The sequence below is a fragment of the Trachinotus anak genome, unplaced genomic scaffold (assembly GCF_046630095.1).
Source record: "Trachinotus anak isolate AG129_WGS33_773 ecotype Australia unplaced genomic scaffold, CSIRO_AGI_Tana_v1 ptg000003l, whole genome shotgun sequence".
NCBI classification, from domain to species: Eukaryota; Metazoa; Chordata; class Actinopteri; order Carangiformes; family Carangidae; genus Trachinotus; species Trachinotus anak.
The window spans coordinates 5,204,672-5,228,810 of record NW_027273854.1 but is presented as its reverse complement, the minus strand read 5'-3'; the positions used below and the strand labels follow the sequence as shown (position 1 = coordinate 5,228,810).

The following is a 24,139-nucleotide window of genomic DNA, read 5'->3' as shown; positions in this document are numbered from 1 at the left end:
ACGGGGACGCCCCGTCCACTCGTCCGGGAGGCAGCGGCAGCCCAGAGACGCCGCTCCCTAACGCAGGAGGTGCGGATCAGTCACCCAGAGGCTCCGGAGTATCGCATCATAAAGTCAAGGAGACAGTTTCTGCAAGCTTGTGTTTTGTTTTTAATTAAATGAGGCTAAATGTGATATCAGGTTTATTATGTCGCTCTCTATATCAATTTTTATTTTTGATGTGGAAAAACATGTTTGATGTTTTCAGTGTAATAATTAAAATAATGGCCATAATTACCTGAAGATTAACAGGGAGCTAACAGTAGCATTTTGTGCTACCAGAGTTTTTCATTGTTCAATTATAATCAATCAGTACATTGAAAAACATGTTTTAAATCTACTATAAATGAAATGATGCGCACAAACCTCACACTGAAATTAAAAACCAACCAACAGTTCTCTCCTCGTTGTGTCTTTAAATAATGAATTAATTATTGACATTCAAATTTTATTTTGCTTTTCCATTTACTCACGTGTCTGTGTTTTATTCCATCTTGTAATACATTTCATACTAGCCTCAACATGTTCAAATATCACTGGTTTTGCTTTTGTAATTTGGTTGAACTGAGCCTGTAAGTGTGGAGACCTCTAATTAACACAGCTTCAATCACCATTCCTCCATTGTTTCAATGAATGGGTCCCCTCCCCTCCTGCTGTAGGAAATGTTTGTGCACTGCCCCCATCTGCTCAAACTGTGACATTACAAGGGAAAGGTTTCCACAAAGCTGTAAAGGTTATGATGCCCCATTGAAACGCAGAGTCAAATCTGTGAGACAATTATTTATAGAAATGCTTCTTGAATGAACAGTGTAACTCATGTAAAACAAAAAAAAAAAATCTGGTACAATGCATCGCTAATAAACATAAATACAGGTGTAATCTATTCCAGCTATTACACCATAAATATCCTCACAAAAATAACAAAAATAAAAGGACTTCATATCCTCCAGTGTGGAACAAACAAGATTAACTAACTCATCAACGTAAATGTGCTCATAATAGTGTTGTCAGTATTTTATAGAAAAACAGAATCCCTATTTTTGCGAGTAATAACATCAACATGAACAAAGTAGCACTTTATCTTTGTGGGAATAACCAGCATCCTGTCAATAATGTTTGTGGACAAACTTAAAACTTAAGCAGCAATCTTCAAAATATTTGACAACTGTATGAAATTATATAAAAATGGCTGCCATCTGGACATTTCCCATCTTACCTGTAACATAAACTGCTTACTAGAGAGTTTTAAACCATTTTTTCCCTATATGTCAGGCATAATGGGTTTTTACTTCCTGTACTGAAGTTCAAAAGGTCCTCATGATGCTAGTGAACAGTCTGCGACTTGGACAAGGCGTACAGTGGATTTTAGGGCACAGGACTAGTTAGTGTAGCTGACTGTAGGGCAGGGAGGCTCCGAGCAGCAGGAGCTGAGGTTTTCTTCATTCCGCTCATCACCGGACCGAAATCTTCAGGGCTTCACGAAGAAAGGATGAGCCAGAGCTTTGGCAGCGGAGATGCGGCTGCTTGGTCTGAAGGCCAAACATTGCTGCAGGTAAGGAAATGTTGCACCTCATAAACCACAAAATACAGTTGACTGCTGCCACTGTGAGCCTTTTGTTTTAATTCATATCAACTAACTGAATAAACAGTTAGTCATCTACTGTGTAAATAATAAAAAAGGCTCGATACAAGTGCCCAAACAGACGTCTTTACCCTGCAGCTGTAAACAAAAGCTTCTTTTAACAGTGCTATGAAATGTAAGAAGGCAACTGATCCTTTAGATTCGTGAAGCTAAAGCCAAATGTTTGGTATTTTTAGCCACACTAGCAGCATCCAGGGACAGCCGCATGGTCAGTCCACACTGCAGTGCAGACTGAAATGTCTCAGCAACTGTTGGATGGATTGCTATGAAATTTTGTGCAGACATTCATGATTCCCAAAGGAAGGTTCTTACTGACTTTGGTGATGCCCTGACTTTACCTCTAGGTGGATATTTTTGTTTTGTTTTTTTTGGCAAATATGTTGTCAACTAGACAGATGTTATCAAGCCTTCCAGTAGAAAGGATATCTTACATATTAAAGGCTAAGCAGCATATATTTGAGAGCATATGGAGGCCCTTCATTAATTAGGTTAAAAATTTAGATTTAACAGAAACCTGAGTGAGAGACTAATTTCTTTGAGCAATGTAGTTTCCGCAATTTTATTATTATTATTTCACCGTCTTCATTTAAACACTTGTTATATTTTGTAGTATTTCAGTAATATACCCCATATTGTATAGATCGTTAAGACAAGAGGAGCATTTGTTTGTTTGTTTTGTGTTTTTTTAATCCAATTTTTTTGTTATGTATTTTTTTATAGGTTTCTCTCTACCTCCTGAGTGAATGTAGCAACTATGTGCTGAAGTTTATAATATTTTGTGTGAATATTAGATTCGATGTATTTCATGTTAAAATTCAAATAAAAATATTGTGGGAAAAAAAATATCTTGTCAGCTGCTGGATGAGCTGACATAAGATACTTATGTCTCCATTGGGATGAACTGAAATAACTTAGCTGATCCTCTTCATTTAGCTGTGTTTTTGTTTTTCATGCTATTTTGCAACATGCTAACATGCTATGCTATGATTCTGTTCCAAAATTATTCAGTACTTAACAAAGTCAGCCTCTCTCGGTGAGCGTATGGAAGCACGACAACATTTCATGAAAACAGAGACACAGATCTGCTCACAGCTAGCAGGTCGTTCTCGTCTGGGCCCAGGTTGTGCAGCAGCTTGGTGCAGGAAACCTTTGGTCCCCAGCTGACTGAGTATGAGATCGGGCTGTCCTTGGGCCAGTCCTCCTCACAGGGCAAACCAAGAACCCTGACAAACATGAAGCAAAAATGGTTCCCCAACGAAGACCAAAACATAAAAGCTACTCTGACGTCATACAGATGAAATCAAGGTGAAAGACAGACGAGCATTTTAACCAGAAAGAATCCAACTTTTTAAGGTTTATTTATTTATTTAATCATTTAAAGGGAAAAAATAAGGTTTTGCAGATCACCACATTACACCACATTACTTGCAATTCCTTCAAAGGCAGTGTGATAACCCAGTTTCCATGAGTGTTGAATAACTTTTGAGTTCAACAAGACAAAAGAGTTAAGCAGTTATAACTAATCTTTACTATGAATAAAGATAGAAAAAAACACACTCACTCAAAGATCTTCTGCAGCTGCTGCACCTCTGTGTACGCCTGAAACAGCGGCCTGTGGGACGCGACGAGAGGCAACAAATGTTAAACGACAGCTTGATCTTCATTTTGACACCTAGACAGAATATCTTACCTCTGACTTTAGAATTACACTCACATATCTCCTCCAGCCAGAAACAGACTCAGTTGTTCTTACCTCAGGAGGAAGAGCTCAGCGAAGATGCAGCCAGCGCTCCACACGTCCACCGAGGACATGTAAACAGAGTTCAGCAGCACCTCAGGAGCTCTGTACCACAGCGTCACCACCTGAACAGAAAGAGATATGAAGGGGAAATAAAGAAATAAAAACACGCAGACAGGGCTTCGAGAGGTGACACGAGCACATTTTTCACCTCAGGCCGAGAAACAGACAGAGCAGTGCTATATAAAGGAAGGAATTACTGCAGAGACACTTAACAGCCTCTGAACTGCTGCTTCACTTACACCTGGAGTGAGAGCAATATTAAAGGTGTAGATGCGTGCCAGCCCGAAGTCTGCGATCTTCACTTCTCGACGGCTGCTGACCAGGATGTTCTCTGGTTTTAGGTCACGATGCAGCACCATGTTGGTGTGTAAGAAGTCCAGTCCTTGCAGAAGCTGCTGCATCACGTCCTGTACAGACAGAAAGCAGCATGGCAGGTCTTCACTGTTGCATCCAAACTCAGGGGCTGCCTCCTTTAAAGTCTGCATGTCTGACCTGAATATGTTATGACTGGTTGATCAGGGGAGAAGGTGCAGAGAAACGCCAGAATTTGCTCTGTCTGTATCTCACACTGTGCACTCACTGTCATTTGTTTGCCAGTGGATTCAGGGTCTCATCAGCTTACGAAGTCAGGAGAGATATTATATCACTGTTTATCTTCATGCTGTCATCATTTATTAGAAAATAAGTCACATGAGCTGGACTAATGTAAAAGCTGCATCAAGATGTAATAGAATCCAGCCACTAGGCTCTTGTTAGACATTTCCTGAAATAATACAAAGGCAGTTCAAATAGTTTATACTCATTATGTTAGCAAAAAAGAAGTATATGCATATATCTGAGTTCATTAGAAACTTTCCATCATTTAAAATTGCCTGAGTTTATAACTACTATTTAACAATTTGTCAGCTGTTCAAGGACAACATCATGCTTTACAGATTAATGAGGACACACCACTGGCTTTGGTCTCTGAGGCGAGGGCTGTGTCCTTCCTTAGTAAACCATTTCATTTTGAAAAGAGACACAGGTTCAGCCTGCAGCCCCTGAATTATTGCACAGTTTATGAGGCTTTTTCAATAGAATCTGAGATTGTATGATGACGGTTGCATCCTGTTACGTGATTTGTGAAAATGTCTGAGCAGAAAAATCATCTGAGTGTAACAGGAGCATGTCATGGTGTTCATTTGTAAAACTTAACTGGTAAAAAAAATCAAATACTACCAAGAAAAGAAAAAAAATCTAAACGTAACCTGTATTTGTCTCAATATTGAGAGCGAGTCCTGCTCTACAAGCTCCAAATGTGAGGACCATGAGGGTTATATAAATGAGTATAGCTTAGTATTAGCTCTGATAAATCAGGTGATGAGTTCACACCTTGATACAGTCACGGCTCAGTCCAGAAGCAGGGACCTTGGAGAGGTAGGTGGACAGGTCCTGGTCAATGTACTCCAACACCAGAGTGAGGTCCAGGCTCCTGCCCACTGGTACAACTGATGCATCCAGCAGCCTGAATTTTTCATTAGGGTTGGATTAAAAAAAAAAAAAAACATTACACATCTCAGTCTCTTTCAGTTCAAATTTGTACATCACTTCTACATTTGTTCTGGTTTTCCTCAAGACAACACTGCTTGCTTTATGTAGATCATGATGGTCTAAAAAACCACTCTACAGCCAGACAGCTGACTCTCATAAAGTGGAAATCCAATAACCCACCTCCTTGAATTAACCGGGTGCTTGATTTAATGAACCACATTCATGTTGAAAAGGGAGGATGAAATTTCTCTTCTCCTTCTGGAGCCATTTATTTCCCACTTCTCTCTAAGTGCTGCTCCCTCTTATTGACTATTAGTGCTTATCTGTTGGTTTATTCCCTGATTATTCCCTTTATCTTATTATTAATAAAAATAATTTTTTTTTTTTTTTTTAAATGAGTAAAACATAAACCTTACTTGACTATGTTGGGGTGGTTAAAGTACTTCATCTTGCGCAGCAGCGCCACCTCCCGGATCATGAAGGCGGGGATCCCGGAGTCTGTGGTGTCTCCGTGGATGTTGAATTTCTTCACCGCCAGGAGACGCTGCTGGTCCCCCACCTCTCTGGCTTTATACACTTTACCGTAGGAGCCCTCGCCTACTTCTGACAGGAGCTCGTAGCACAGTGGTTTAGAGCAAACGTCCATTGTCTTCCAAACTGAGGATAAATTAACCTGAGCTTTATAGAAGAAATGTCCATTTTAAGTTAAATATGTCGTTTTTACGCGCAGTCGGGTTAAATTCAGACTGAGTTAGCTGACCAGGCTTTAAATAAACTGTGGTTTGCAGGTTGGCTAGCAGGTAATAATCACCTGGCAAAGAGCACAGACACAAACCAACTTGTAATAAAACTGTTTTTGCTGAATTTCAGTCTTTTTTTTTACTGTACCTCAGACTGCGCACTGCTCCCTCCCCTCCATGCCGACGCCTGCAGGGAAATGTCGCCGCACAACTGTCGCCAAGTGTCAGAAAATTATCAGAAAATCACACCCCCTTTATTGGCCAACTAATCAGAAAGCTCAAAATTCACTTTTTTTTTTTTTTTTTTTTTTTTGGAGCCCACTCCTCTTACGCGTGTTTCCTGTAGCTGTCAGTGTCAGTGTGAACAGATGCTGCGTTCAGGTGCAGGCAGGAAGTGTCATTAACTGAGACACAAAATAAACAAACAGAAAGGTTTTGGGGCAGGAAGGGGGATGTTTTCCAGAGAAAACAGCATGCAGGTTTTCATCTTAAATAAAAAATTAGCTTATAAATATTGAGTTTACATCTTAGTAATTACTATCAAAGTAAATCTTCTTCATATATGTTGAGATATGACCTTTTAAAGTTAACAATTTTTGGGAATAAACAGTTTATTTGGTTATTGCTTATATTGTTGGCGTTTACCCTTACAGCAACATGCAACGGGTGAATCATCAACCAATACAGTAAGAAATTGAAATTTACTTGTTGAGATACTGTGATAAATACCAAACACCAAACAGCATCCGATTTAGTGTTTGCACCATTTAATATTGAAAAAGAAAGAGCCTTTATAAACCTGTTACAAACTGGAAACCAAACAAATGGCATATAAGGCACAGAGGTAAGTGTTATGGTAGTTTTGAGAAAAAACAAAACAAAAAACATTACACAACAAATTGCGCATGAATTTCAACACAAACAAAGTTTTCTGCATGAGATTTGGTTAGTGCAGCTCTACAACCTCATTACTCAGACATTTAATATCCCACGTCTTATATTACTCACAACTTAACCAAACAGAAGTATTCAAAATGATTTACTGTATTATGCATGTTCCAAACTTTGGTTCTGGTATGAGTCAATGTGGAAAATTCAACTTTATTCTAGTATTAATGACTCATTCTGTTAGATGAAATCTACTTGAAGCCTCATTAAACACAATTTTTTTGTGAGTTTGTTGTGAGACCAAGATACTGATTAAGTACAGTATGTAATGATTATGTCATCAGGGAGTTACTCCCCTTTCAATTTGGAGTTAATTAATTTAGTTTTCTTTGCCAGGGCGATGGCATCCAGATGGAGGTTGCGGTTGAGAATGACCGAGCCGCAGGTCAGAGCTCCAGCCAGACCGCCGGCAAAGCCACACAGAAACGCATCCTGACCTGTAACACAGAAGCATGAAACGCACCACACTTAGATCACAGCGTGTGGTCCTGTCAGGAGATGTAGGCGACCTCTGGATGAGATCAGGCTGCGTTGCGTCACTGCAAACGGACTCACCTGTCAGATAGAGGTTCTTCAGTGGAGTCTGAGGTCTCACTGTAGCGTTGAGTTCAGGGCTGAACCGGGCGATGCCATGATCCGCTCCGTAGATCTCACCTTTGGGGGCTCCAATGTAGTGTGTGTTTGTGATGGGGGTTCCAGCATCAATGTACTCAATCTACACAAACACAAAGACAATTTGACACCATTAGGAAGCCATAAGAAAAAAAAACTGTCTTGTGCCTGCGTCTCAAAAAATATGCAAAAAAAAATCAAAATTTAACAAAATCTGACATTAAAATCAGGACTATGTATTTTTGATGAATGAATTTGCATAGAGGAGGTGGATAATCTGAGTGCTCCATGATAAACTATCAAATATCAAAAGCATGCAAACACTGAGAAGATGCATTACATGCACAGTACATAACTATGCATATGCACAAAAAAAGCAATAACTAGCCAAGGAAAAAAAGCTTTATTTTGAAAATAGAAACCTGTATCATCTCCAGTTTAGATTAGTTCACTACGAGCAGAGTTACTGAGCACAACACACTTAGTTGACACGTTAGACAGATCCTGAGTCTTTACCTTGTCCCTGGTTATCTTAGGGAAGACGTCCAGAACCATCTCCAGTGCAGTGTCGATGAAAGTCTGTTTCAGCTCTTTGTAGTCCGCCCCTCTGTTCGACACTTTGCCGTCCTTCCACTCCTCAAACCACTCATATTTGGCAAAGCTGACCAGACTCAAAGTGGACTTGCCTAGTGTGAAGGGGAAATAAGACTGCTGGAGTTAAATCAACAAAGAAGGACAATACAGACGACTGTTCAGGTATTCTGGCCTGAACAGTGAAACTCAGCTTCATGGTTCTGTACCTGGTGATCTTTCCTCCCAGGTTGGATCTTTAGCTGATGGAGAGGCAACAAACAGCAGAGGCACTTTTTTAGCAGACTCCTCCCTCTTTCCATTCAAGTAGTTCTCCACCCTGCAAACCAAAACAGATGATAGATTGGGTAAATTCACAGACAGACAGAAAATAGCTGAACCAGATAAAATATTTCAAATATCTTCAATTAAAATACAAAACATACTAACATCGACTGTTCATTCCTAAAAGCATGCAACACTGACTTTTGCAATAAGAACCTAAACCTGTAACCTTCTTAGTTTTTACTGTGGCTACAATCTCCACTCTCCATGTGTATCTTCATGATTCTCTAAGACACCAGTCTGTCATATTTAAATTAAAACAAAGTTCTCAGATTCTAGCAGCTGTTAAAACCTCTGCAACTTCACATCAGGTGTTTCTGTAATTTCACAAAACCTGACCTAACAAATTCAACAGCAGGCCTACATGTGGCCCTGAGTCATGAGGGAGTGATAACAAGCAACAGATGCAGAACTCAACACAACATACAGTTCGTCAAAGTTGTTCTCAGCAAAGATCCAGTAGTTGTCTGCTTTCAGGCCCAGCTCCTCCTTGGTTCCATTTAGACCCACAAACACACTCAGGCCGCCTTCTCCGTTCTTCATCATGCTGAGCTGCTTCTGGATGGCTGCAGGGCAAAGGTGTTTACAACTTATACTACAACTTAACAAACAGCTCACACAAAAACCACATAACAAACTACTCTTATAAATATGAATGTTTGTTTCTCCTACTGAACCACATCAAACAGTGATTCCTAGTGCTGAAAATCAATAAAAAATAAATCGATTGTCGATTGACAACAATCTGAAATTTTAAGAGAATCTCAGCCCAAAGGTCCATTTACTACTTAATCATTCAACTTATTAATTTAACTCTTTTTGAAACTTTTTGTCACCTTCATCATCTTGTTTATTCACTCAAGATAATGTGCAAAAAAAATGAATTAAATATCATTTAACTGAGTAGTCAAGGACCAAACTGCCAAACATTTATAGTCTGAAAATATGAGTACTTGCCATTTTCCTCTGTGTAAAATGAATATCCTAGGGTTTTGGACTATTGCTGGGACAAAACAAGTAATTAAAAGTTGTCGCCTCAAGCTGTGGGAAACTCTGATGGGAATTCTTCACTATTTTTACATTTTACAGACGAAGCATTTAAGACATTAATTTAAAAAAATGATTAAAATAAATTTTTGATGCAGCATTAATTACTTCCTAACCTGGCATGGCCTGGAGCTCTTTGGGCAGCAGCTTCTGGTAGGTGTTGAAGATGCCAGCATTGGAGATGACCATGGGGGCATGGATATGGATTTCCTCCTGACCTTTCATGACACTCACACCTGTAACCATAGAAACAAACAAACGCAGTGAATCTCCTCTCAGTGGGAGCTGCACGCTGTGATAAAGAGGGGAAAAAAAACCCCACAGGAATCACACCCACCATAAGCTTCCTTGGCATCGTTGAACAATATTCGATTAACTGGGGCTCGAACTAGAACAGCACCACCAGCCTTCTCAATGATGGGGATCATGTGGTACGCAATTTCACTGGCTCCGCCTTTAGGGTACCACGCACCATTCAGGTAGTGAGTGACCAGCAAGCTGTGCATAGAAAAACTGGAGTCTTTTGGCATGTTACCTGCAGATCAGAGGAGGAAAGGAAAGCTGTGAGCAGCACAGCCAATAGACGACCAGGTCGCACCAGCAGCACTGCAGACCGGCCTACCGTAGGTGCCAAAGATGTAGGTGAAAACAGCGCGGAGGTCTTTGTTCTCCGTCAGCCCGTTGACCACTTCAGTCAGACTGCGGGGGGCCATTTTGAAGAAGAAGGACATATGTTTGGCCAGGCCAGTGTAGACCAGGAACTTAGCCAGGGGGACGGGGCAGAGCTTCAGCACAGCGAGGAGCCAAATGCCATGCCCGGCTTTCTGGAGACAAAACACACAAACACAGCTGAGTAACATCAGTGTAATCAAAGCAGTTTTGTTTCCATAATGAGCTCACTAATATTTCCCAAAGTTAACACTGCTGCTTTGTGCATAAATATGGTGTCAGATGCACTTTTGACTATGTTTCATGACTATGTTTAAATGGTCATGCTAACAATTGTAGATTAACACTGAATACATGCACTATAAATACTTAAATATTCTTTTGGTTATAGCAAGGAAATGTAAAACTGAACATTGCCTGAGTGAGGATGCATTTTCCACAGGAGAACAGACAAGCAGATTAAAGGATGAATGTCAAACAGATAAAAACACCTGTAGACTGAACTACAGACAAAAAGAGGAATTACACAGAAATAAATGATATACTGACACTTACAAAGTGAATGGAGGCACTAAACTGGCTCCACACAGATGGAGAAACAGGCATGTCTTTGTCTATGTGTCAAAGCACAATGCTGATGCAACTCTGTCTGGTTTAAATTATGTAATACTGGACAGGAGAAGGTCATCAAGGTCTCATATAAACTGATAAGTTTATATGAGACCTCGCCAGTCACTCTGACCTTCGACTTACCAACCCTTGAGCCCATGAGGAATATCAGTGACAACATCATCAGAAATCTGGATAATCAAGCCCCTATGTGCTAAAGTGCAGTTTTTAAACACAGCTCAGTGGGAGAAAAGGGATTTGCACATTAGAATAAATAAAGTAAAGGTCGCATTAGAAAGTAAATGTCCAGATCATCACTGAAAAATGTCTCAGTTGAGACATCTTCGAGGTATTCCAGCAACCAGTGACTTATAATGTGGGTTATCAAATTTTTGTACTGAAGTTGCAATATTTAGCTGCCATACTTTATCACAGTCTGTAAAGCAAGAAGATCTTACCTTGGCCAGCCTCAGGTACTCGTCGATGGCCTTCTCCTCCCCGGGGAAACACTTCTTCAGCTCCTCGGGGAAGCGGGTCTTGCCGCTGTAGATGGGGTACCGGCGGCGGTTTTCTGGAGGTCCTAGAACTACCTGGTCAAATGGATTCTCCAGAGGCTCCCACTGCAGCTGTCCGTTGGTCATCTGGTCCAGCATGCAACGGAACGGCTTGTGGTCCAACAGGTCCCCGATGTAGTGGATTCCTGAGGAAGGGAGTATGAAAAGATAAATCAACCGATCCACGTTTTATGTTATTAATGACCAGGGCGTTCAACTCTCACTTTAACTGAGGCATATTTTCACTGACGTAACGTTCTGCATTTCAGAGCCTGTCAGCACCAGTGTTTTCTTTATTTTAGATGTGACAAATTTATGAAATATGAAAAAAAAACACTAAAAGTGACAAGAACCAATCTTTCTCACCAACATCAAACTCAAAGCCCTTCTCAGTGAATGTGTGACAGCATCCCCCGGCCCGATCATGCTGCTCCAGAACCAGGACTTTCTTTCCAACTTTGGCCAGCAGCACCGCGAGTCCGAGCCCACCGATCCCGCTGCCGATGATGATGGCATCCAAGTTGTCTGGGACTTTACCAGCCACAAAACCTAAAGAAAAAGCAACAGAACATTCAAACAAAGCCATAGCAAAGGGCAGAACAGCTCATCGGACGGCAAATGTTTACTGTACAGATATTTTACAGAAATAAAACACAATTGAAAATTTGACATGATTTGATTTCAGCTTTACAAATGTGAGAATTTATTTGCTTTACTCAGTTCAATTTCTTTGAAAAGTGAATACCTTTGGGATTTTGGACTGCTCCTCTGATAAAAAACAGAAGACACACAGTAAATGTGGAAGGAGGGAAGTTCTAATTGGCTTTGCCATTATTTTATTTTATTTAACTGGTTGAAAAATAATCAATAACTAACAATAATATTTTTTGATTAGATTAGACTAGATTACCCCCTCTTAATTAGAAGGTGACAATTTTACATTAATAAATTTAAGATATAATAATGTAGGATATTATTATAGTAGCTTATAGAAAGTATTTCAACCCCATAGATTTGATTAAATGTATTCTTAAAGATGTGCTTGGAGGAAGAATTGCTTTCAACAAGTTCTTATTTTCATTATGGATTAATGTGTCAATTATTTTTGGATGAATCCATAAAGAAAATGGTGAATAATTTCATTTAAAATTTTTCAGACCCCATTGTGTCATCTTCTGCCTTACTTGTTTCATGTGACCAACAATAACTCAAAACTCAAATATATTTAATTTACAGTGTTATAAAACAGAGTAAAGAAAGAAATATTTTGTTTGATGTTTGCTTGATTATAATGTAATTAATTTAGCAGTCTATGTTTAAGTATAACCTCTGAGGGAAGAAAATATTTTGCCAATTTTTACTTGAAGAGAAGAGTAAAACATATGAAACTAAAGCTATTTCTTTCAGTGCATCAACAGAAGCATTGGCAGGAATGTTTCAGCCTGAGTTAAAGTCAGCTTTGTCTTCAGTCTGCAGCAAGTATGATGCAAGATCACTGCACAGATCTATACTGTACAAAGTGTAAACTGCCCTGCAGGGTTAGACAGTCATGGTTAGATAATAATAATGAGGCATTTTACTTTGACTTTTTACTTTTATAACTCGACATACTATCACTTTTCACTGATTTCAGTTTATTTTTTGCATCTAAAGAGTAAAACTAAACACCACACATGTATATGGCGACCTTGGTCATTAAACTCACCTTGCTTCAGCACTTTATTTTTCTCTTTCCTGTCGTGGACCATCTTTTTCAACGGTTCACGAGTGTCCGTCTCGAAGGGGTTGGGCCCGGAGCTGCCGAAGACATATTTTAATAAAAACACGACCAGAGCCACACAAACTATCGCTACGCTGATCCACATTGTGGCAGAGTATCGATCAGACGTGAATCTGACAACTGCGTCCGCGGAACCGTTCTCTTCCGCAATGAGACCTGCCTACGTAACTGACAGATGACGGCACCGACCAATCAGAGCCTTCATTTGCTACACGGAAGGCAATTTCGACCAATCAACGCTTCTTTAAAAAAAAAAAGAAGAAGAAGAAGAAAACCAAGAACAAGAAAAGCGATGAAAATCACGCCTTGATTGTGTTTCATAATTTAAATCATAAACTGTGAAGAACACAAGTACAAATAATTAATATTAACTTTAATACCAATAATTATCACTACTTCTTTCTGAGGCCGTATAATCAAAATCTTATATGTTGATTTTTATTTTATTCTATTCCGTTTTTATACTTAAAGTTCCTAATTTTGCTTAATTAAAGTCCTCAAATGTTTTTATCTTGATGCTTCCAGTTGAGAGTTGTAACATTGGAAAAGTGCTGTATAGATAAAGTTTAATACTACTACTGTTAGAAGTAGTTGTAGTATTAGTAGTACGTGGAGTACTGTGCAACTTTGGCACTAGAAGTGAGGATGGTTTCAAAAATAATGATGTGAATAGTTTTTAATTTAGTAAATAACTTCAAAGTGCAGTAGGCTGAAAAAACCTAAATCAAATACAGTTTTTCGAGATGCTTGGCAGGTAGGTCATTCTGAGAACCTTAAAGAACTTCACTCTGTTCTTCTGTGGGTTTAGGCTGTCTCAGTTTTTTCTGTGTCTTCATGTGATCTGAGGCTGACTCCATGATACTGAGATCAGGACTCTGTGGTGACCAGACCATGTGTTGCAGCACTCCTTGTTCTTCTTGTCTCTGAGTATAGTTCCTTATGACTCTGGCTCTGCTGTACGTTTGGGCTCTTTGTCATGTTGCAGGATAGATTTGGAACCAATTACATGCCTCCCCAATGGTGTTGCACTGTACTGTGTATACAAAGACAACCAACAGAAATTGATTGATATGTATTTGTGTCTTTAAACGCTGCATTAATTAGAGGTGACTGAATGTGACACATCTGATAATGCATAGTGCTTACACGTTCAAAAGAAATTGCAAGTTAAACCCCAATATTTCATGGATAATTCCATCATGAAAAATTACTTGTGTCACTTGAACCATACTTGTCACATCCCATTATAAATGTGTTTTTTTTTTTTTTTAAACCATTTGCTCTTAGTGTGAGGATTAGAAATAAAACACACGAAAACATCACAGCAACTTCTAGATTTTATTTTTTTGCTCAAAAAAAACCAAACAAAAACGAACCAAAAAAAAAAAAGAAAAAAAAAAATCACCTGCATCTTCACATTCGTTTCCTGCAACACCATGAGACCCATTATTATTTATCTATTTTTACATCTGTTTGCAAATAAACCAACAACTTACATAAGAAACACTTGAAGTGGGGGTGTTTCCCCAGTCATCATCATCATCATTGCTGTTCATGGACCCAGCTCCAACATCCACCCTGAAACCTCGCAGACTTTAACTGATGTGAACTGTGTGATCAGTACAGAGCTCCAAATGCTGTATGAGGTCAGATATGAGGCTCATATTTCATATTCATTTCATGTTAATAAAACTGCATGTTTGTTGTCACTTTCTAAATATAGCATAATAAATGGCATAATGTTAATATTTTTATTCCATATTTATGTTATTTCATTAAATGAGACAAAGTGTACACAGCAAAGAGCCTGACATAGTGCTTGCTTTGTGCATGTAAACTTGTTGCCAGATCTTTCAGTTTTTCTTGTTGTTGTATTTTACTATATCAGCATTCTTATTTATTTATTTATTTTAAAGACTTCCTGTGAGCTCCAAAAAAATACATGCTAAAGTGCCGCCACGCACTTTCAATTTCTGATTTTCACCTAAGCCCTTGCAGACTTTTCGGGGATAGATGTCAAAATCTGAGTTTGCAAGGGTGGACATTGAAACAGGAACATGGTTAAATCAAGAAGTGTCTTTACAGATCCGATAACTGCTGATAAATGTATTGAGTAAACCCTGTTGGAATGCCTTCAACCTCTCCGTAGCAGTCCAACCTCATACAAAATGATCTTTTTCCTCCTCTAACTGAGCTGGTCCAATATCATCAGTCTGTTTCTCTTTCCGCTTCTTCTGTTAGTGCATCAAGCTGGGGATGAGCTTCATGAAAGTTAATACAGATAAGAAGACCTCCAGAAAACGATACATCTTCTTCAAGCAGTGCTGAAACATCTCCATAATGACTGATAGAACAGAGGGTTTGATGGGAAAAAAAAATAAAAAAGACACAGGGTCAAGCATGACAAGAGAAATGTTAACAGAAGCCCTTATCTGGTGTCCACTTTTGGTATTTATTACCTCATCTTTTTGAACCTTTTCCTTTTTAAAATATTTTTTCATCATTTTTTTTATCTCTAAAACTTAAGGATGACAGATTTATTTTAATTGCAAAAAAAGCACTTCCAACATTTAGGAATAAAATAAAACCGTAGGTTCTAGTCTGTATGTGTTAGGGCATAATCCGCAGTTATGTTTGATATTATTTACAAGTATTGTACGGTTTGTAGGTATGCCAACAGTGACTGTTTGGTATAAAGTAATCTGTGCAAACTGTTCTTGTGTGTATGTGTGTTTGGTACAATCAAGACAGCTCTCAGATGTAATACAGTTTGCGATGGTAACTACAATGGCTTAAGGTCCATGTGATCGAGGGAGGAGGAAGAGCTGAAGACTCTCCCCGCCTCCCTGCCTGGCAGCGGTAGTGCAGGTCAAAGTTCAAAAGGTCAAAAAAGTAAAAATGGGCGGTGGGTTTTCCTTTCCTGAAGCAGGAAGTCATCAGTCCATCTCTCAGGTGGTCAGTGCGATGGTGCGCTCTCCTGGCCTGTGCGTGACACTTGATTATGGTGTAAAGAGATGTCACTGCAGCACCAGCCCAACCTGAGAAAGAAGAAGTTGGAGATGTTAGGAAAGCTTTTTTTTTTGTGGAAACCTTGGGATACAGAGGTTCTGCAGACTTTTTAATACCACAAACGATGCAGTGCAATATTTCTTTCATGGTCAAACCAGCCAAAGGATAAAAGTTTGATGGAAGCCAGTAGGCATGGAGGAGTGACCTTGCCTTAGTTATCATTATATCACATTTTTATATAATTAATTAAATAAATGAAAATTGGACCTGAAAAAGCATCAGAAAATAGATGGACAGATTAATCAATGAAAAATGATGACTTAATTTAAGTTAAAATTGATATTTGCCCATTATGATACAATGAGCCTCCATGCTACTGTAGCTAGCCGAACTAACAGTGCTTGCTACAGGTCTGATGGTGCTGACTGCAAATCCACAAAGAACGGATTGAACAGCCTCCTGCATGAAGAATCCACCATCACAACAATCCCACTTTTGAAAAGAAACTGAAGACTTTAATACCTTCTTAAGACTTTTTTTTTTGTTGAGAAAATCAAATTCAACACTCTTTCAGACTTTAACACCTATAATAAGAAGTTGTTCCAGAAAATGTACCTTTTCTGACCCCATGCTGGGACACTTCCAATTGTACAGGTAATACTGTAGATTTCCATCACCGATGCCGAACTTAAGCTTCTCCAAGAAAGTCTTGTTTTCCATTAGATCCAGTGCATTAAAGACGTCAAACCCTTTCTGGATAAAGAGATGAGAAGAAACACCTCATTAGTTCCCTGAGGATAAACTTTAACAGAACTGGGATGAGTGTGGATTGAAGAGGAACACACCGATTTGGCCAGGATGAGAGCATCAGACATCAGGTCGAGCAGCGGGGTGGTGGTGTGCACATTGTAGAAGGAGTACGCTGCTTTTAGACTGCGGTGCACGGGGTGGTTCATGATGGTAGAGGGCAGTGTGTAGAAACTCAGGAAGTCCGTCACTTTGCCGTCGTTCTGTCAAGAGAACACCACACACTTTAACGAGGCCTACTGTGTTCAACACGATAGCAGGACCGTGTTAAAGACATAATTATTTTTTAAATGATCTGGTATTTTTTCCTTTACCTCCACCAGGTAAGTGTCGATAATGTTCTCCCGGGGCAGCAGCCAGTGCGCCACCTCTTCCTGGTTCATGACGGGCACCAGGTTGAACTGGCTCAGGTACTCACGGAGGAGGCGACTCACCACTGGCACATCCTTCTTGGTCATCGGCCGCAGACCCTGAGTCTTCGGGGCCTGAGGGAGAAGACGTGCAGGAGGAGAATGAAGGCATGCTGGAGGAAGAGGTCATTCTCACAGATTTACTGTGTGTGTGTGTGTGTGTGTGTGTGTGTGTGTGTGTGTGTGTGTGTGTGTGTGTGTGTGTGTGTGTGTGTGTGCGCGCGCACCAACCTCGGGCAGACGGTACAACTTCATGGTGCGCTGCATAGTCATGTTCCTGCTCAGGTGGGAGAACTTCACCTCGATTAGTTTGCGTGGGTTCAAAGAACGATGCCAGTACCTGTGCAAAGAAATAGAATTAAATCAAGTACTAGCTGACACTGTAAAAACAGAAGAAAAAAAAAAGGGGCGTTTCTCTGTCTGACCCACCTGCATGTGCCCACAGGTTTGGGCAGAACCACTCCAGCCGTGTACACCGCCTGAAAGATGCCCTGCAGGTTGACCCGTCTGGTGATCTCTCTGATCAGAACCGGAGCGACTCGTTTGGAGCGAAGCTTCTTGTGGACGCAGAGGAAATTGATCTCAACCATTTTCTTTTCTCTAAAAACACAAGACAAAAAAAAATTATCAACAAGCTCGCTTCAGAATAATGTCAACAAATACAAAAAGCATTTATATTATTTACAGCTCTGCATACTGTTTACATTAGAATGAATAATTATCACAAATTACACTTTTACAATGTCACTCAAGATTATGATGTGAGAAAAAGATAATTCCACCTGTGTTGTAATGTCAGTATATATTTCAAATTTTATATGGCGCCGCAGATGGCTGCCTCGGTGTTTTGGTGCGCTCTGCACCAATCACCAGAAAAAATTCCTTGTACGTGAAAACATACTTGGCAATAAACCTGATTCTGATTCTGATTCTGATATTTCCCACTTTTCTTTTTTGCATATGGTCTTTTCTAGCCTAAAACCATTTTTAGTTCAGAAGTGAGTGAAATAAAAGTCTTTCTTCACCTGGTTTCATGTAGCATGTGATGTAAACTGGACATTCCATATTGAGGTTATTACATTTTCATTCTGCATCACCGTGTTCACTTACATGTCATAGATGCGGATGGTAGCAGGAATGGCACTGATAAAGCCCACCAGCTTCTGGTTGGAGTTCACCCTCACTCCACAATGCCACTGGGGCAACCAGCCAGGGGGGCGCAGGGCCCTGAAAGAGAGAGAAGTAAGTCGGTCAAATGACTGAGTCCTTTATCAAAAAAGGCCAGAAAGCAAATTACGAATTGTCGTACATTACACATAACATTGAACATTTCCATGAAAGATCCATGTCAGGTGTAAAAATTACCAGAGCAGGAACTCGGGGGAGTAGTCAAATCTGAACATGTTGTCATCATCTTCCACGTAGTTCTCATTGAGAAGGGTGTAAAGCTCCTTGAGCTGATTTCACAGACAAAGACAGAATTTGACATCAAGTCATGACCTTGATGAAAACAGGAGAGACTGCAATAAAACCACAATCAGAAAACAGACTGAATAAGAAGGTTAAGCTCTTGAAATGAGACCAAAAGCAAACAAACGTTTCCTAAAAAAGTTAACAACCTTCCAGTATCATTATCTATGTGAACATGAGCATCTGGTCCTATTGCAAATCCATGAAACATCTCTGAAACTCTGCCAGTCCAACCTTCTCTGCATCACTTCTGGGAAAATGATTCAAATTCTAAAGCAACACAAACCATTAGAGATTCAAAGCCAAACTTGTAAATGAAATATATAATTATGTAATTTATAATTAAATACATTTTGTATCTTATGCTCTTTGCATTAAGAGTCTCACTAAGAAGCAGTTGGTTTGTTTTTGTCCCCGAGCTACACATTTATTTCCTCTTAGATTTCAGTTTTCACCTACAAATCGAGTTTACAGATCTCAGCTTTAGATTTCAACAACATTGACTAAATAGATTTTTCAATTTTTGTAATCAGCCAAACAATCAAACAACTGAGGAGAGGACAACTGTGAATGATGGACACACTCAGATTGGCACTGAAATAAAAATAGTTTACTAGTTTTCTAACAAAATAAAGCAAAAGGCTCAGGGTCTCCGGGAAACATGTCCCGACAGATTAATTCCTCATGTGCATCCCTGCACTGAGTGTGTGTGTGTTTATACACTTTCTTACCACAGCAGAGTTCCCCAGGTCGAGGGTGTCCCAGCTGAAGCCCTGTGGGAGGCTGTAAGGCTCCTCTCGAATGTGGTCTTTGTCGGGTTCGATGGAGCCGTGTGATGTCACCGTCTCCCCTGAAGGAAAACAAATCAGTTTCTGACATGAAGCACAGAAACTTGGAAACATGACATTTACTCGGTGGTGGGACAAATGTCGTACCTAGTTTGGGCACAGGCTGCGTGTCCCAGAACTGGTAACTCCTCCGACTCGCCTCCTCCATGGTTTTGGCAGGGCCTTGGCCTACAGAGAACAGCTCGATGGCCTTTTGGATCTCCTGTAGCTTATCAGCTGGCAATGAATTCACCTGTTTGGAAAGTCAAGAGGAGTTAGATCAACAAAAAAAAGAAGTGCACAGCAAAAACACAGAGACACTGTTCCAAGGGTCAATTCAGTATTTTCTATACAAACAGTTTTGGTGTGAGCTGTGAGGGTGAAGATGTTTAATGATGTGGATGTAAACATGAAATGACTGATCAGCTGAGTGCTGCACTGTGAGTTAGTGTAGCACCTGCAGTCTACAACATAACTGTTTCTTTTTTGTTCCTTGTGCTCCGTCCTGTTGTCGCACTGTCACAACTGAACAAGACCATTTTATTTTATTTTTGTGTAGATAACCTGACCCTTTAATTCAAAATGTATTACTTCAAAAAATTACAGAATTCTTACCTTGGCAAGGGTGTCCTGAGCTGCTTCTGTGGCACCAGATTTCTTCTTCTTTTTCTGCTTCTTTTTCTTCTTCTTGGCGCCAGTGTCGTCAGCCAGACCCCTGTCACTGAAACAGGACACAAAGTGTTTTTTTTTTGTTTTTTTTAATCTCTAACTGGAATACACAGCCAGCATGATTAAGGCTGCATTATACACACTTTTGTATTAAAGAACTATATGTGCGCTCATCTTTTCAGCCTAATTCCAAATTTTAAAAGGGCGACCTGACAGCCGAGTGGTTACAGTGCATGTCACGTGGGCGCAGGAGCTGTGGGTTCACAAGCGAGTCCCCTGGTTTGACTCCCAGCCGGCACCTCTTTCCTGCATGTCATTCCCCTTCTCTCTATCCCATTTCCTGTCACGCTTCACTGTCCTTTCTAATAAAGGCTCACAAATGCCCCCAAAAAAAAACCAACTTTAATTCCAAATATTAAAACCCATTTAAAACGTATCATGTTACATAATTCTAAACTGGCCGAGTGAAAACAGAAAACCTATCTGCAGTTCTCTGATGTAAACAAACATGTAGAGCTATAACTTCAGATCATTTATTTCCAAGTAATTTGCCAATTATTTTTTCAATCAATCATTCCACCAACTAAATGTTCACGCACACTTTCCCAGGATCCAAGCTGATGCCTTAAAATACCTTGTTTTGTGTGACGAACAATCCAAAACCCAAAAGATTTTCAAATTTACCATCACATTAAACAAAAAAAACCTGCAAATCCATTGGTGGAGCCAATGGATTTGCAGCTTTTTTTTGGAGCCAGCAAACATCTAGCGTTTCTGCTGGAAAAACAGTTAATTATCAAAAGAGTAGTTTAGTGTAATTTTCTGTTCCTTGACTAATCTTCACCGCTACATACATAAATCCTTGATACTAAAATCATAAAAGATTAAAGATATTTTCACTGCTATCTATTTCTAACACCAGCTCATATTTAAGCAGTGGCAAAGGTTCATCTGAGGTTAGTTTGAGAGACATTTCTCAATGACAGCCAAATGCAGTTGTTTGTCTACCTTGACAGAGTAAAGACAGAACTACACTTGTCTAACAGCAAGACAAACTGCACAATTAAGTCACAAGAACGTGGTAGGACTGATATAAGGTAGAACACCAGTCGAACAACAGCTGACGTGGATTCAGGTGCCTCTACCTCACCTGAATCAGCTGTTTGTGCTGATATAGGTGAGCTGAAGAATCAGATACAGGACAGTAAAAATCACCATCGACAGATACTCCTGCAACCCCCTCCCATAGCCTGTATGTCATAACCGCCTGTCCTGAGCAGTTCAAACCTGAGCAGCTACAGCCCCCCACCCATCTATCCCATCTTCTGCTCTGAGAAAGACCACATACTTACAGAGGATAATCTCATTAGTGTCCAAGAGAGGAGAGAAGCCAAGCACTGGCCTGTAATTGTAACACCAGCACAGATGGTGAATCACATGACCTCTGGAAGAAGAGTGTGTGTGCATCTACATGTGTGTACATATCCATGTACAAGAGGTCAGTGAATGACTGGGACAATGGACAACAAAACATTCAATAGTTTGTTCCACAGGCTTCCATTTCAGCACAGTGGACCGGTTAACAGCCAGGACTATTCTTTGTTTCTGTATGTGTATGAGTGGGGTGCAGGGTAATAGCATATGTTGCTGGAAAAGAGCACCAGTGAGGCTCAGTTTTGCTCCTCTTGAATTAAAAAAGGTCATCAATTTCCCCTTACAGCAGTGGTGCATAGGGCAGAAAAATATATATTTCTGTTCAACAAAATTATTATTTTCTCTTTTTTTCCCCTGTGAAATACTGTACACTTTCACCTCTTTCACCTTAAAGCCTCTAACACTTAGGGTTGGATGGAACAATCTGGAAAGTATTCATACATATATACTACAAAGTCTTGATTTGAGTATCAATACTATATCAACTACTAAATACTACTAACATACATGAAATATCAAAAGAAAAGGATCAGTCACATGTTAGATCACATGATGGGCACGTGAACACTGTCCATGTGCAAAATTTGCATCTCTGCTACTGTTGTGTGTATGAAAACCTCTCCAACCCAGATTTCACACAATGCACATTTGTTATCTTATGTATAAATATGCATGTATAATTGACAGCATTGGAAACAGAAATGACCCATGTTTGGCAAACTATTTGGTAGCAATTTAAATATATTCATAAGTGGCCTATAAATAATGCATTCCCTTCATAAATCATGACATGTTTATGTTGATATTAGTGATCCTGACAGGGGTATTACTTGGTGATTCTATGACAGCTTGTGCAGAGGGATCCTAAGTAGACATTGGTTTCTTTTCAGAGGTCACAATCCGGAAAAGGTTCTGCACTGGCTTTAAGCAACACCTTCTCTCCACATTTACTCCAAAAAACAGCAAGCACCTTAGCTTAGAGGAGGACACGCCTTAATATTTCCAGGTTTGCAGGACTCCTTTAATGTGTGGCATCGCTTGGTAAACATTAACAGAAGCCAGTGCCAAGCCAAATGGGATTTTCATACAAGCCTGTTTTCAGTAAGAGCTATTCAGAGCTAGGCTGCTTTAAGATCCGTCATATTTCTGCGATTAGAGAGGGGATAAAAAGATCCCTAGACGCCTAAGTTAACAAGACCAGCCCAGATAGATATCTTCACCAAAATAAATGCGTTCAACCTTCAGGTTTTGCTTGTTTCACTTTGGATTTGGCCTGAGTCTGCACCGAAATCCACTCGCAGACAATAGGGGTTTGACAGCTATGTTAGCATGCAAGCTAACTCCCTAGCTAAATGTCAGCCATGAATTGTATCAGTTACAGGCAGTCAGCTACATCGTGTGGGTAATATAACAAACTGTCAACTTATTAGACAGATTGAACTTTTTAATAAGTGGTAAAAATGAGAGGAAATGTTAGATTTTTACGATAACACTAGCTTTAAAGGGCTAATGATTTTCCAACCCCTAAATCTACGCCTAGCTATCAGAGCTAAAGCTAAGCGCCGCTTAAGCCCGCCCACATGAGAAACAGAACGCACTCTCAGCCAATCACATGAAAGAACTGGCGAGCGAACGCCGCTTCTAGCCAATAGGGTGAAACCAAGTGGGCGGGACAAGCTCCTTCCATCGATGGCAGTCTATTCCCTGTCGCTCGCCGAGGCTTTACTTTGCACCGGCTTTACCGAAGTGTGCAGCGGCGTGACACGTTTCACACCGACGCGGAACCGAGCTCGTCTTCTTACCCGTCGTCAAAGTGGTGCTCTTCATTTTCACAGTCGCTGCAGTGTCCATGGTCCTCTACGTCTTCTTTCTCCGGCATCGGTGCTGTCTCATTCTCATCCGCCATCTTCATCCCGGAAGTGAGGGGCCACCGCGTGTTGTCGACGCCTTTAAACCCGCCTCGGTGTTATTGGCTCAGCGCTGTCTCTCTCTCACTTGCAATAAACGCATTGCCCACAATACACCAGGGACGATGTGGGTTTTAAGCTTTAGTCTCAAACTCAACGACTCAATAATGAAAGTTTAAGCTTTATTGGATCCGATCTCTTTTTTTCCCTCTCACACACGATTGGAGTCATGTGACCTGCATTTGGCCTAAAGGTAAATTACGTGCCTGACAAGAAGCACATGAGGGGTGGATGTATTCATTGAGTAGGCCTACAACTCAGTCTACCTCAATGAACCGATAAAGCAGAATTTATAAAGAGTTTGGCTCAGTGAATGGCTCATTAATGATTAATTTTAGCATAATAGATCAATCGTTAAGCATGAAAAAAACAAACCCCTGAGTTGCCATACATTTAATTGATTGAGGGACAAATGAATGTTAATAATAAACCATCTTACAGAAGGGGACCCTATACCTCCTTCCTGAATTTATTAGCATATACTGAGAGTTCAGGGTAAGATGGGATCTGACCGGCCTGTGCAAAAATGACTTGGGGGTTGAGGGTTCGAGTCCTCCCTGCCATTGTAATCAGACTGGAGATTTCAGCCATAAACTTAACCATTAGGTTTCCAAACCAGCTGGTAATACCAAAATGTTAACTGGACTGGACTGGTAGTGC

General features: G+C 40.1%; 3 protein-coding genes across 6 annotated transcripts; all 3 read right to left on the bottom strand.

Annotated features, from left to right (window-relative positions):
- Positions 1-1,345: 1,345 nt before the first annotated feature.
- Positions 1,346-6,042, bottom strand: cdk21 (cyclin-dependent kinase 21). Of its 4 annotated transcripts, none has more exons than XM_071468840.1 (8): positions 5,901-6,042; positions 5,429-5,669; positions 4,854-4,986; positions 3,722-3,889; positions 3,435-3,544; positions 3,243-3,293; positions 2,772-2,904; positions 1,346-1,568 (listed from the first exon to the last, which is right to left on the bottom strand). In XM_071468840.1, the coding sequence occupies exons 2-8, from the start codon at positions 5,656-5,658 to the stop codon at positions 1,491-1,493; spliced, it is 903 nt and encodes a 300-aa protein (XP_071324941.1). In that variant the 5' UTR covers positions 5,659-5,669; positions 5,901-6,042; the 3' UTR covers positions 1,346-1,490. The 4 variants fall into 4 exon arrangements, with proteins under 4 accessions (XP_071324941.1, XP_071324916.1, XP_071324923.1 ...); XM_071468815.1 differs by having other exon boundaries at positions 1,367-1,585; XM_071468822.1 differs by having other exon boundaries at positions 1,367-1,585; positions 5,429-5,690; positions 5,901-6,041.
- Positions 6,043-6,502: 460 nt separating this feature from the next.
- On the bottom strand, positions 6,503-13,037 carry retsat.2 (retinol saturase, tandem duplicate 2). Its single transcript, XM_071468803.1, has 11 exons — positions 12,812-13,037; positions 11,473-11,655; positions 11,011-11,252; positions 9,897-10,098; positions 9,612-9,809; positions 9,391-9,510; positions 8,655-8,793; positions 8,113-8,222; positions 7,829-7,998; positions 7,256-7,415; positions 6,503-7,137 (listed from the first exon to the last, which is right to left on the bottom strand). Exons 1-11 carry the CDS (start codon positions 12,969-12,971, stop codon positions 6,989-6,991), a joined length of 1,833 nt encoding a protein of 610 aa, XP_071324904.1. The 5' UTR covers positions 12,972-13,037; the 3' UTR covers positions 6,503-6,988.
- A 1,173-nt stretch (positions 13,038-14,210) lies between these two features.
- Positions 14,211-23,474, bottom strand: nmt1a (N-myristoyltransferase 1a). Its single transcript, XM_071468603.1, has 12 exons — positions 23,315-23,474; positions 20,025-20,130; positions 19,518-19,662; positions 19,314-19,432; positions 18,478-18,569; positions 18,223-18,339; positions 17,542-17,712; positions 17,344-17,452; positions 17,017-17,187; positions 16,741-16,905; positions 16,511-16,648; positions 14,211-15,924 (listed from the first exon to the last, which is right to left on the bottom strand). Exons 1-12 carry the CDS (start codon positions 23,422-23,424, stop codon positions 15,904-15,906), a joined length of 1,464 nt encoding a protein of 487 aa, XP_071324704.1. The 5' UTR covers positions 23,425-23,474; the 3' UTR covers positions 14,211-15,903.
- Between the last annotated feature and the right edge of the window lie 665 nt (positions 23,475-24,139).